Source organism: Drosophila hydei, unplaced genomic scaffold, assembly GCF_003285905.1.
Source record: "Drosophila hydei strain 15085-1641.00,03,60 unplaced genomic scaffold, DhydRS2 tig00008122-arrow-pilon, whole genome shotgun sequence".
NCBI lineage: Eukaryota > Metazoa > Arthropoda > Insecta > Diptera > Drosophilidae > Drosophila > Drosophila hydei.
Window position 1 is genome coordinate 5,542,190 of NW_022045833.1, and position 14,179 is coordinate 5,556,368.

At 37.1% G+C, this 14,179-nt stretch overlaps 1 protein-coding gene across 1 annotated transcript in view; it reads left to right on the forward strand.

Moving 5' to 3' along the window:
• LOC111595322 (terminal nucleotidyltransferase 5C) overlaps positions 1 to 11,333 on the forward strand; it is a 30,527-nt gene extending 19,194 nt beyond the window's left edge. Inside the window, exon 2 of the mRNA XM_023308980.2 lies at positions 9,522 to 11,333. Within this exon, the coding sequence (XP_023164748.2) occupies positions 9,522 to 11,294 (1,773 nt within the window). The 3' untranslated portion in view covers positions 11,295 to 11,333. The remainder of the gene's footprint in view (positions 1 to 9,521) is intronic.
• Positions 11,334 to 14,179: the final 2,846 nt, after the last annotated feature.

The window sequence follows — 14,179 nt, forward strand, 5'->3', positions numbered from 1 at the left end:
ATGAGTTATTAATACTTTTTTTGCCGACTTTCTAATTAATTTTTTTTTTATGGCAATCAATGCAAATTGTTTAGCAGGTTTTTTTTTGCTAGCCATAAATTTTTGGCGTTTTTTTTATGCAATTTAATTTTCACACAGTGCTAAATAATAACAAGAGTGTTCTAAACGGGAGTGAACGACTGAGGAATACTCTGCAAGTTCGTAATTTGTGAATATGCAAGAGGCAGACGAAAGAAATGCTGAACGATATTTGTAGAGATTTAGGTAGAAGATAGAGAGGGAGTTGTTCAAGGAGTGTTTGGTCTAGACGCAGGTGAATGACTAGCAGTTACCCTGTAAAGACTATGATCTTAAAAATATTTAAATAATGGGTTAAGATAGCTAAAGTGTGTAGTACTTGAGTTTTGCGTGGACTTAAGTAGAATCTAAAGCTTGCAACTTTAAGAGAGACTCGAAGATATGCCCTGGGAAGAATATAATATGATTAAGTATAAGTTAAAAAAGGTTGGAATTTAGCTTTTAAGATGTGCGACAAAATGTTGAACAGAAATTTGTAAACGATATTAATTGATTACTTTGAAATTGAAGAAGTTATCGATAGTTTGAAACAGACTGTGAACTGCGCTAGCCACAGGTTAATATACATTGTTTTTATACCTTATACAGAGACAATGTTCGACTAAATTAGACTAAGTCGACTCTTGGATCCCAATGATATAAGAAATGCAATATATCAATAGATATACTCCTTGGGCTCAGCCGTGCCTCATTCTCTTGTTATGTGTTATCGATTTCAGGCTAAAGTTATCGATTGATTGAAACCAACTTAATCTGAGCGTGCTATGGGTAGACCTAAATCAAAAGGACAGATAGACGTATATACCCAAAGACAAAGATTAACAGACGACAGACAGACAGACGACAGACAGATCGATAGACTGCGGCCAAGTCAACTCGACTGTTGATACCCTTTTACAATATCCATAAAAATTTATGATTCCGCCTACATCGTCTTCTACCTTGCAACACAAGCAATATGCACTGTTTCCCCATATGCATAGGGTATACAACGTTTTAATGACAAATACTTTGATGTGTGCGTTGATCAATTAGAGTCGCTTCTTTTTTTTTTTGGTGGTAGATTATATAACTGTCGCAGTGTCTGGCCCAACTCAGTTTTTTTTGTTTCTGTTATCTAAATTTAGGCATAAAAATGCAGCGCAGCTAGTGATAAAGAAAGAAAAGGAAAAGGCAGAAAGCGAAGAAAACGGAACAAGACAAGACAAAAAAAAGTAATTTAATTATTCAAATTTATTTTTGGTGTCGTGCTATTGTCGTAAATATAGCCTCGTGCTTGTGCCGCAGTTAGAGGGCCCCTCACGCTCCCTTGCACCTTGCAGCTGGCCCACCTGGGCTCACCTGGTCACGTTTTGCGTAGCGTCGGGTCAAGATTAACTGAAAACTAATACAAGCAAGCGAAGCGACGTCAAACGAAAGCCATATCAATAAGACAAGACGTACGCATTGACATACAATACGAGTTGATACCCTGTAATAAGACATGTGCAGGGCTGGGCAGTGGCGGCGGCTCTCTTATCAAAGTCACCAAAAATTCATTTCCGTCACACTTCCAAATTCTCGCAGTGTGCGCGGCTGCACTTTCATTTTCGCTGTGTCCGGCAAAGGCCGTCGCGCCACGCCTCGCCGCCCACTATGCCAAAGGTATGTGTAACTATGCCAAAAAAAAAAAAAAAAACAGAAAAATAAAACCGCAAGTGAATCTCTTGTTGTTGCGGCGTCTTGGCCTGGCTCTAAACAAGGCTTTGACTTGGCTCGTACGTCGGGCCGCGTCGCGTCGCCCGCCTAGTTGTATAATTGAATTGTAGTCCGGCGCGTATACACGTATTTGAAATGTCGGTCGAACCGGTTTCAATTTGGCACTTGCTGCCAAGCCCGGCATAATAATTAAGCCTCATTTGCATCGTGTGGAAGGCGCGCTAGAATTCGATTCAATTCAATTCAATTCGATTTGATTCGATTCGATTTTGGTATTGCGATTGGAATTGGAACTCGCGATGGCCAAGCTTTGAATCGCACTTTCGTTGGCACATAAACAGCACCAGCAACAGCAACAACAACAACCAGAACAACAACAACAACAATAGACACAAATAAATCAAGTAACTAAAATAGCCTCGACCATGTCTATAGTCTGATTGTTGGGGGAATGTCTAGAAAATAGCCTTGTGACAGGGTTTTTCTTGTTTTTTTTTTTGGTATAATGTTAGTACACTGTAAAAAAGTTGAGTATAAAGTAAATATGCTTACATGAATTATAGAATTGATAATCTAAATTTGCATGAAAAGCGAAGCACAACTTGGCTTCTTTGTAGGCCCTGCTATTATTAGCCATTAAAATTATTTTACACTGAAAAAAAAGATATATTTCATTAGTAAGGAACGCAAAAGGCAACATTTCGAATGAATTATTTTTTATTAGATTTAGTTAGCTTGAATTCGTTTTGTGTTTAATAGATAATAATAATAGATCAATAATAATAAAAAGCTGTATTACACTGAGAGAAAAAGGATTCAGCTTATATAGCTAAATATGAAATTAAGTAAAATAAAGCATTTGACTACTAAGCTTTCGAGTTGGCCTATATATAATAGTAAAAATATTATATATATAATATAAATAACATGAATAGTTCAAATTGCTCATTGGGATTGAGCGAATTTAAACTCATATTTAATAAGCATATAGTAATCACATTTCTCAACTATTAGTTACATGAATTTATAGCTATCATTAGACTGGCGTGAGCGACTCGTATTTCATATGCGCTTAAACTGCTTGGGAATTGTAAAAAGCGCTTTCAAGGCTTCGCTTAATGGATTTGTGTATATCACATAAATTATATATAACATATAATTAATCAGTTGCGGTGTCTGGCATTAACTAAATTTTTCTGGAATTTCAATGCAAGTCAGGCAATTGCAAGCGACAGACACAAGATACAGCAAGAGATAGCGGGAGAGTGCGAGAACGAGAGAGGGAGAGCAAACAAAAACAATGCTAAAACTTATTAGGTCAGGGTCACACTGAATGTCTTGTGACTGACTGCCACACTGAAGCGAATGCACGAGTCTCTTGCCAAAGACAACGCCATCAACGGCAGCAGCAGCAACAAGTGGTGTCTATGGATACAACTAGAGATACAGATACAGATACAGATACAGATACAGATACATAGCTTACAGATACATGCAATAAATGGCATTAATAATAGAGCCAAGGCAGAGCAGCGGCATGGATGGAGCGAGAGGTGCCGAGGCAGGGGCTTAAGCGAAGCGGAGACACGCAAAAGTTGCGGCTGTTTGTAATGCAGTGCAGCCAAAAGTATCTCTGTGCATGTGTGTGTATCTGCAAGATACATTAGCGAGCTGTGGCTGAAATTAAAGTTTTGTGCAGTGCTTACTTGTGCAAAGGGGCAAACCATCCATCATAAAGGCTGAAAAAACAAACATTAATCTTTTGAATTGCGTTACTTGTTGAGTTTGTGTGTGTGTGTCTGTGTGTATGTGTGTGTATATATTTTTGGGTGTGTGCAGAGTTTTTGTTGTTGTTGTTGCTGTTGATTTGAGCCGCTGATTAACATTGAACCACGGGCCAGCAGCCAGCAGCCAGCAGCATTCACAATAAATGCCGATCATTGCGTTCTCCATCGAAATGCCAAAGTAACGGTACATGCATATATATGTATATAATTCTGTGTGTGTGTATAAAGCTTGCTATTTACGATTATGCCTGCGAAATTGAAAGGCCAACACAATTTAAATGACAAACAAAAAATACAAAAACAATGCAATTAAAAAAATTATGAATACACATATAAAAAAAGCAAAAATATATGGCAATTATTATTAAACAGTTTAATTATAAAAATATTTATATATCTACATTTGTTTTTTTTTTTTATATTGTTGTGCTGGTAATCTATTTTCGGCTAGCGAGCTTTAGCATTACATAATTTCATTTTTTTTGTCTGCGCTGAGCCGTGATCAGCGCTTGAATTAGAATTCAAAGCTTTGTTGTTGCTGCATTTACAGCTTATCTTTGTGTTTGCTTCATCAGCTGCTGCATTGTGTTTGAGCTTTGGGCTCTGTGTGTGGCTGTGTGTGTGTGTGCGTTCGTTTGTTTGTGTACATATTTCCTTTCTAAGCGGCGCACGCTTATCAGCTTTTGTCCATTTGTCGGGCCTCATTGCGGTTGATTTGTTTTTCGGTTGTTAATGGCGCGCAAGTGGGTGAGAGAGAGGGACAGGCAGTGGTCTAGCGGGTAATTAGTAAAAAATAGCAATCTAAAAATAAACTGGACACAGCAAAAGCAAACGTCAAAAGAAACGAAACAGCAAAAGAAGTATTTAAACAATTTGCGTTGCGGCAGCAACGGCAAACGGCAACGGCAACAGTAAAAACAACGAAAACGAAAACTTGTTTGCACAAACACAAAAGCTTTTTGATTTTGCCTTTGCATGGAAATTAAATAAATGTACAAAATAATGAAATCGAAAACGCGCAAGCAGCAAAAATGCAGCACAAATAAGGTAGAAAAAAGCAGCACACATACACAAGCAGAGTGCATGATCGCGCTATCAGCTGAGCGGTCGAATGAGTGAGTGAGCGAGCAAGGCATCGAGCAAATGAGTGAGTCAGTTAGTGAGTCGCATTGCAGCGGACAGCGACCGACTAACCGAGAGTCTGTCAGAATCTACCTGCAGCACGCTATGTTTATGCTTGCCCTTCTCACACAAAAAACTCACTCAAAGCCTGTGCGCCGCAGTCGGCGTTCAGTCGCTGCAGCGCGACAGCGACAGAGACGGCGCCTGCTCTCTCAACCACCACTTGCGCTCAATAAAACTCACTCGAACGGCGTCGTGACGTCAGCTGCTGGCAGAAAAAGCTTTTTATTTGGGTTTGCTGTGCGCGCCGTCACTCGCCGCCGCTCACTCGCGAATATTCTAATAAGCATTTCAATTCATTTCGTTTTCAAACGCGCAACGCAACGCAACGCAAACGCTTGGCAAAAACCGGAGCTCGCGGCGCATTAGCTTCAAAATTTTTGAACCAAAATTATCATAACAGTTTTTGTGGCGTTCAATTAATATTATAAGCATAAATTCATATGTATGCAAGTGGTGCGTGATATTTAAAGTGAAAAGTGCATGATATAAATCGCAACAGTTTAATTGAATAATTATCGATAGAAGCAAAGTTAAAAAAAAAAAAAAAAACAAAAGAAAAGAAATAAAAACACGCAGCTACAAAAAAGAGAAGAAAACGTAAATCAAAGCAAATTGTACGCGGGTGCGTCGTCTTCGCTTGTTTTTTTTTTTTTTGAAAAAAAAAAAACGGTAATTGCTGCTTGCCATTGTATCCCCTCACCCCTCACTCACTTTGTCTTTGCAATACTTTGGCTGCTTCTACACGGAATCCATATTTGTTTTTGCGTTTTGGACATTACCACGCACACACACAGACACACAGAGGCACACGCATAGGCACAGCTGCTAAGTTACACTTGTTTGAGCTGACTTTCTGCTCGTGTAGTTGTTGTTGCTGTTGTTGTTTTTCTCTTTTTCTTTTTGCTGCGGCTATGGCTGTGGCTGCTGCCGTAGAAAGAAGAAAAAACAACGATTTTCACTTTTATTTGAGACCAGTCGTAAGTCTGTCTAGGCCAGCAGGCACGCCATAGACCGATTCACCTGTTTGCGTGTCTCTCTCGCTCTTTCTGTGTCTGTGTGTGTGTGTGTTTGTCGCTATGCAATCCAATTGCAGCCAAAACAACATAATTATCATCATGATCAGCATCGTTATCATGTTAAGACATAATGAAGTTTAACCATTCATAATAATAATGAGCAGCAAAATACAAAAAAATGCCAAGAAGAAATTGGTGAAAATTGCAGCGTACATTTATTACACACACACACACACACACACACACACATGCATATACGTACATATACGAATTAAAAGTTCAACATATACATTGCAAATATATATTGTGAAATTCACAAAAAAAGAAGTGGTAAATGCCAAATAGCAAAAATAGTTTTTTACTTGCCTTTTATCACAGCTAATTAAAAAAAATATTTTTATAGACACAGCTCTTATCTGGCATGCAAAAAAATATATAAATTAAAGCAAAAATTGTGTCAAAAAATTACCAAAAAAAATGAAATTAAATTGCATAAAATGTTTTATAGAAAAATAGTGAAAAAAGTGTACATTTAATTAAAAAAAAACACTAGAAAAAGAAAGTAAAGAAGTTACGAAAGAAATTAAATGGAAAAGTGTAAAAAAAATGAAATAATTTCTGTGTTTGTGTCTCATGAAAATGCAATAAACAATTAAAAAATTAACAATTAAATATAGTAAATTGTATGCCAGACAGCAATTAATAAATAAATAATTGCATGAAAAGAGAAGAGCGGAAGAGCGGAGAGAGAGAAAGAGAGAGAGATGTTACTTAACACTATACAACACAGATAAAGCACTCTGCTAGAGAAATCAACTGAAAATATATGTATATGAATAAAGCGAGAAACCTTGAAGAAGAAACAGCACAAATAGAAATAATATCACGCAGAACTTAATGTTTATGCGGCTCGCTATTATCATGATATCATGCAGAAACGAAGATCCGCTAAACAGTGTTAGAACCTAATTAGGTATTTAATGAACGTACTTGCTGTGCTTCTCAAATCGTTTAAAGGAATCATAAAAATAAAAACAATCTCAAAGCGTTTCACAGCCATACAGAAAAAAAAAACAAATAAAATATTCATAGATTATGTGATCTAAGCTAATTAGTGAATCTGTTGAATTAAATATGCGATGCGTCATCTAATTTGATATAGCTGCTGTTGCTGCTATTTGCCCTTTCGCTTTTAGCTGCATTCAACTATAAACCGTATATATAAATTTACTCCATATGGAGGGCAATCAAGATATAGATAAAACCAAGTTTATGATCAAACGAATGAGCTGGAATGTTGCAGATAAATCTCTTAACAGCTTTCAACTGATAAGCAGAACGGAAGTAATAAAACCAAAGCACTGAGCATCATGATAAAATAGAAAGCTAAGGAAATGATAAAAACAATGCAGAAGACGAAGAAGAAGAACAAGTTGAAGACAACAGAAACAAGGTCAACTTGTTGTAAATTGTCTGATAAGGGAAATAAGTGAAAACATGTAAAAAACGTTGCGGTCGAGCGCAATTGACTGCGTAATACGCGTTCGCGGTGCAAAAACAATTAAATTTGAACTGTAGAACAGCTTGAAAGTGTCAAGTCTGTCAAGTCAATAGAGCTCAAAACAGAATTTTATTTATACAGAACACTATATAGTCGTTTCCGTCTTGTCAAGCTTCAAGTAGGCTCAGCTCTATATTTTTTCATTGATCCATAGATGAAGTCTCAACAGTAAATTCCGCTCTGAAACTGTATAAAATGCAGTCTATGTCAGTTTATATATCTACTATATGTTTTTATACATATGGCATGGGCCTAGATATAGATAATTTATAATTATAATACTCGGAAATATATTCAAAAATTCTTAGTCTCTTAAATAATATCGTTCAAGAGTACTAGGGTCTATACCGATTTGCCTAGCTAAAGATAGCAATGAGTAATTGCAAACAGATGGACAGACAACTTCAATAATCGAACCCAATATACTCTATTTGCTAACTGAGCGAGTATAAAGATAGCTAGAAAGCAAACTGATAAAACATTTGACAATAATAAGTATTTTTAATCAATGTTATTTGCACGTGTAAACGTGTTAGTTATATATATATATATGTATTGAACTATATATATATATGGGTCTTGTATATGTATGTCAATATATATATATATATATGTATTGAACTATATATATATATGGGTCTTGTATATGTATGTCAATATATATATATATATATATATGTCGTCTCCATGTATATTGTGAATCATTCGCACGCAAGAATCTACTCGAATTGGTTTATGGATGTTGGCATATTTGCACGCAGCTAAACGCACAGCATATCTGATATACAGACATATATATATATAAATATATATATACACACACTCAGGCAAATGCTCGACCAGCAGCGAGTTATGCTAGAATTTTTAATATATTTTTTTTTGATAAAATAGGCACGCAAATGCAAATATAAGGAATGAAAGCAAGGAGAACAAAAAGAAACAAAAAAGTAGATAGAAACGAAAAACGATAAAGATAGAGATAGAGCGAGATATAGCATGGCCGCTGGCCCAGACCCAGACCCAGACACAGATCTAAACCCAGACCCAGACCCAGTCCCAGTCGCAGACCGAGACCCCGACCCATATGCCGATAAAAATGTAATAGAAAGGCGGGAGGGCGTTCACAAAGCATCGATAACAATGCGGAAATTTGAAAAACCAAAAGGAAAACGTACAAGATTTTCAAATCTAAAGGCAAAGAAAGAAAGAAACATATGTGGCCCAGAGCAAAGGCAGAAAAGTTAAACGCTGCGGCTGTCGCACAATAATAATAAACAAATAAATTAACCAAAAAAAAGAAGCGAAATAAACAACAAATTAAATGTGTGTGGGAATATAAACCAAGTGAATATCTTTCTGTGTCTGTGTCTGTGTCTGTGTGTGTGGGTGGGTAAGCTGGCATAGCAGCAGGTAAAAGGCCTGCCACACACACACCCAGCGCTCAATTTGAGCAAATTTAAAGCAAATTAATTAATTAAGAAAAAAAAAACGCGCTCCCCATTGGGGGCTATAAAAAATATTACGGCATTGGCGCAATAAAACGTAAAAAAAAAACAAATAATAAGCTAAATAAATATTAAGGTTTTTTTTTAACAAGAATTCATGAATTAGAATCTGAATTAGATGTAAAGATAAAAGCTTAAAAAGTGATTTGTAGCAACTCAAGCAGCGCGACTCTTCATGAGAATTCAAATGAATCTCATCTAGAAAAAGCTACAAATATTAAGATAATCACTAAAAGTGATTTAAAGCTTTGCTCCAAGTGCTGAGTGTGGGATAAGTGAACTAGAAAATGATTTATGCACAAAAAATTTGACTTTAAATGCTATGCATTAGCATAATATTTATAAGTAGTCACGCTTTTGAGACAGCTTTAAGGAGCTTACGATGATGAGCATAAGAATTGCAAGAATTACTGTTCTGAAAGCTGCTTCTTTGAAAGAACTTCAAAAATGTTGAGGAATTTTTTTAAAGAAAGCTCATTAAAGCTTTAAGTATGTGTTGTCAATAGGAAATTGTAAAAGCTTGCAACTGTTATGTAACTCAAATAAATTTGCAAGCTCATTAAATCTTTTAGCAAAAGCTCTGCTACCGATTGCATCTCCTTTTTCAACATAAATCCGATTCATATCTAAGTATATTTAGCTCTAATCACGCAGTTACTAATAAAAGCTCTTCTCTTCTTCTTCGTTATAGTGCGGGACACTAGACGGAGCCGCCGAACCACTATTTCATCAGCAGCGCAACAACAGAATGGACGTCTATCAGATTGACGATGGTTTCCACTCGGATGGAGGCACTGAAACGCCGCCTCCATCGCCCAGCTCGGGGTCCTCGATAGCTTCTACATCGGACCATGGCTCGCTGGAGAGTGTTGATACAGGCGGAACACAGAGGCTGGCGGTGCTATCATTCGAACAGGTGCGCAAGCTGCACACTGTTATGGACGAGAAGGTGGCCATACATGGACGCGGTAACTTTCCGACACTGGAGGTGACACTGAAGGATTTGGTCAATTCGGTGCGTCGCAAATTGGAGGCGGATGTGAATAGCGGCGGTGCCGGTGTCCTGGTCAAGGACATTCGCCTGAATGGCGGCGCAGCTAGTCATGTGCTGGCCAGCGAAGATCAGCCATACAACGATCTTGATCTGATCTTTGCCATCGAGCTAAGCTCACCGCGTGTCTTCGATCGCGTTAAGACCGCCGTGCTGAACACTCTGCTCGACCTGATGCCCGAGGGCGTGTGCAAGCGCCGCATCTACACATGCAGCCTGAAGGAGGCCTACGTGGGCAAAATGGTGAAGGTCAATAATAATAATGATGGGGATCGTTGGTCGCTCATCTCGCTGGGCAACTCGCCGGGTCACAAGAATGTCGAGCTCAAATTTGTCGACACGATGCGTCGCCAGTTTGAGTTCTCCGTGGATTCATTCCAAATCGTCTTGGATTCACTCTTGCTGTTCTACGATTGCGTCGCCTTGCCCATATCGGAGAATTTCTATCCCACGGTGGTGGGCGAATCGGTCTACGGTGACTTCCAGGAGGCGCTATATCATTTGCAAAAGAAACTGATCTCAACGCGACAGCCGGAGGAGATACGCGGCGGTGGTCTGCTGAAATACTGTAATCTATTGGTACGCAACTATACGGCTGTCGACTCGCAGCTGATCAAGACGCTGGAGCGGTACATGTGCTCGCGGTTCTTTATCGATTTCCCCGACATCAATACGCAGACAACGAAACTGGAGGCCTACTTGCGCAATCATTTCTGGGGCATCGAGGAGGAGCCGCTCCAGTATGAGTACCTAATGTATTTATATAATGTTGTTGAAATGTCCACTGTCTGTCTGATGGGGCATGAGCGTCGTCAGACTCTGTCGCTCATCCTGTCGCTGGCCAATCAGGTGAAGCAGCAACAGGAGCACCAGTATCAGCAGCAACAGCAGCAGCAGCAACATCATCACCAGCAACAGCAACAGCACCATCACCAGCAGCAGCAGCAGCAGCAGCAGCATCATCACCATCATCATCACCATCAGCAGCAGCAGCATGCAGCATACCTGCAACAGCAGCAACAGCAACAGCAGCACCAGCAACAGCAGTTGGACTCGCAGCAAACACAATCGTCGCCTGTTTTGGCTTTGGTATCGGCAACGCCATCGCAGCAGGCGCCGCAAACGCAAACGATCTATGTGCAACAGGCAGCGCCGGCTAATGCCACCATATGCTGCAGCAATACGTCGGTCGGAGCAGGAGCAGGCACAGCAACGGCAGTGGCAACAGCCGCAGCACCAGTTGCGGCCACCGCAGCCAATGCAGCAGCAACTGTTGCCGATGCACAGCAACAGACGCAGACTATTCAGATACAGGCGGGTCCGCCGGGCTTGATCTATGCCAATGGCGTTTACTATGCACCTGTGATACCCAGCACCATTTGCACATGCAATTCGACCTGGTTGAGCACGTGATTGGAACAGCAGCAGCAGCAGCAGCAGCAGCAGCCACAACAGCAACTCGAACCACAGCAGCAGCAGCAACAACAACAACAGCAACAACAGCAACAGCAGCAACAACAACAACAACAACAGCAACACTTTAACAACAGCAACAACTATAGCGGAGCAGAGCAGGAGGGCAGTTTGGTGCTAATGCAGCAGCAGATCAACAGTATGCCAGTTTACAAGCTGCAGCAGCAACAGTTGAGCAAGAAGCAGAAGAAGAAGCACAAGAAGCAGCAGCAACAACAGCAGAGAAAGGAGCAACAGCAGCAGCAACAATTGGTGTTGGATACGTACAGCGGACAATTTGCATATTTCTATCCGCACGACGGTTCAGCGCCCAGTTTGCTGTTGCTCGGCGAGGATACATACTTGAATGTGACAACGGCGCAACAGCAATATATCTAAAGGCAGTGGGGCAGATGAAACATATATATATATAAATATATATGTGTGTATATATGTGTATATATATGTATATATATATATATGTATATATGTATATGGATCGATATATATATATATATGTGTATCGATATATATATATATGCATACATATGGATCGATATATATATATATATATATATATATATATAAGAATTGTATTTAGATTTTGGCAGATTCGTTTAAGAACTTTCTCCGTCTAAACTCTCTACAAAGAAATTGTGCTGCAAAATATGTTGAGCTTGATGTTAATTGATGTAGCCACACACTAACACACACACACACACACACACATTTGACTGAAGAGCCGCTGTTTAGGACGTTCGCTGGTTCAACGGGCAGCCAAAAAAATTAACTTTGCTTATAAATCAGGACATGCCAACAACAATACACACACACACACACACACACACACCCACACACACACCTACACCTACACCTACATGCTAGTTACATAAACCACAAAAAATAGCCATTTTTTTTTTCTTTAAAAAAAAATTTTTTTTTTGTCTTTAAGCGTCGCTCAAAAAAATTTCCTTGTATCGCAAAAAATACAAACCTCAGCAAAGAAACTCGACTTGTATACGATAACAACACCACAACAACGACAACACAACAACAAAAAATAATAATTCTTACAATTTTTGCTAATTTCAGAAAAAAAAACTTATAAAAAAAAAAACAACTACAATACGAATAATAATAATAACAACGATAACAGGAAAACACTTCACACACACCATTTACTGCTCGCAAAACACGTTTAAGATATTTTGATTTTGTAATAAATAAAAAAAATTAAAATTGCGACGCAACACACTAAAAAAAAATTAATTAATTTTTTATTATTAACTTTTTGATTTTTACAGCTCAATGAACCAAGCAAAACTATCCATCTACAACTGTATCACACACACACACACACACTTATATATATATATATATATATATATATATATATATATAGATATATCATATATTATTTTATAATCCTTTTTGAATTTGTTTGATTATATATATATGGATATATATGTATATATATATGCAATAAGAGAAATTCCAAGCAAATTATCTACGAACATATATATTTATATACATATATATATGAAACATAAATACAATATATACTATATAGGGAAATAACTACATGAAAATACTAAAAAAATACTAAACAATATAATTTACAAAAGGCAGATATGATGACATGTATATATATATATAAATATCTATATATATATACATACAAATGTAATTCTTAGTCCAATTTTTAGCTGTCTAAATTGACATAAAAATAATAATTATAATCGATATGCATTGTATTTATATATTGTATATGATTTAACATTAATGTTAACCTAAATGCTAATTGTAAATGTTTTCTTTTTGGCATAGAGATATATGCTCCATATATATAGATATATATAGGGCGAAAAAGCAGTTAAATGAAAAGCGTAACGAAATGTATCTCAGCTCAATGTGTGGGGAAGGGGGTAACAACAACAACAACAACAGCAAAAAGCTAAACTGTAACTGGAAAATGGAAAATATTGAAAATACTGAAAATATATAATGTTAACCAGAAAACGAAAAAAGAAAATCTCTAAAAAAAATCAACAATTTTTTACTTAACAAATTTTTTAAACTGAATGAGAAAAGATTGAAGAAAACTTTGCTACAATATTTTCAGTGTTTTTTTAAATATATATTTATATATATATATAGGAATATATGAATACATAACTGTAAAAGTGTAGTTTAGAGCAATAAGTAATAACTAAATGTAAAACTAATTATGTATATCTAGTTAACAGCAGCAGTAAAAATGATTGTTTGATTGATTGTGATTGAGAGTGTGAATGTTTTCTTTTCTGTCTTTGTTTAGAAATTGCTTTCGGCTTTTGTTTGTTAAAGAAAAACAGAAAAATGAAGGAAAACTACTGGGTGATAATTTATGAATGATTCAACTGATATATATGTAAAGCATGTTATACTAAAAGATAATATATATAGATATATGTATATATATGATTGTCTATTGTCATGAAAAAATATTCAATGAAAGACAACAAAAAAGCAAAAAGAAACACAAAAAATTGTTTATGCTATGTTTCCTCTGTAAATCTTAACAGTGCTGTTAAAAGTTAACTATCAGACTGTTAACACTGCTGTTAGCAGTTACACTCTTAACTGCAATGTTAACTGTTAACTGTTAATGTTAGTGTTAACTGTGCTGTTACAACTAACACTCAAACTGTTAACTTCACTTAATTTGCGTTTAACATATTTTTCTTTTAATTATTAATTAATTTTGTAACTTTTGGTTAAGTTTTGTTTCTTTTTGAACCTTTTTTGTAACTTGTATTAAATAATAATTAGTTTTAAAATATTTTGTGCAAACTGATTGATGTGTA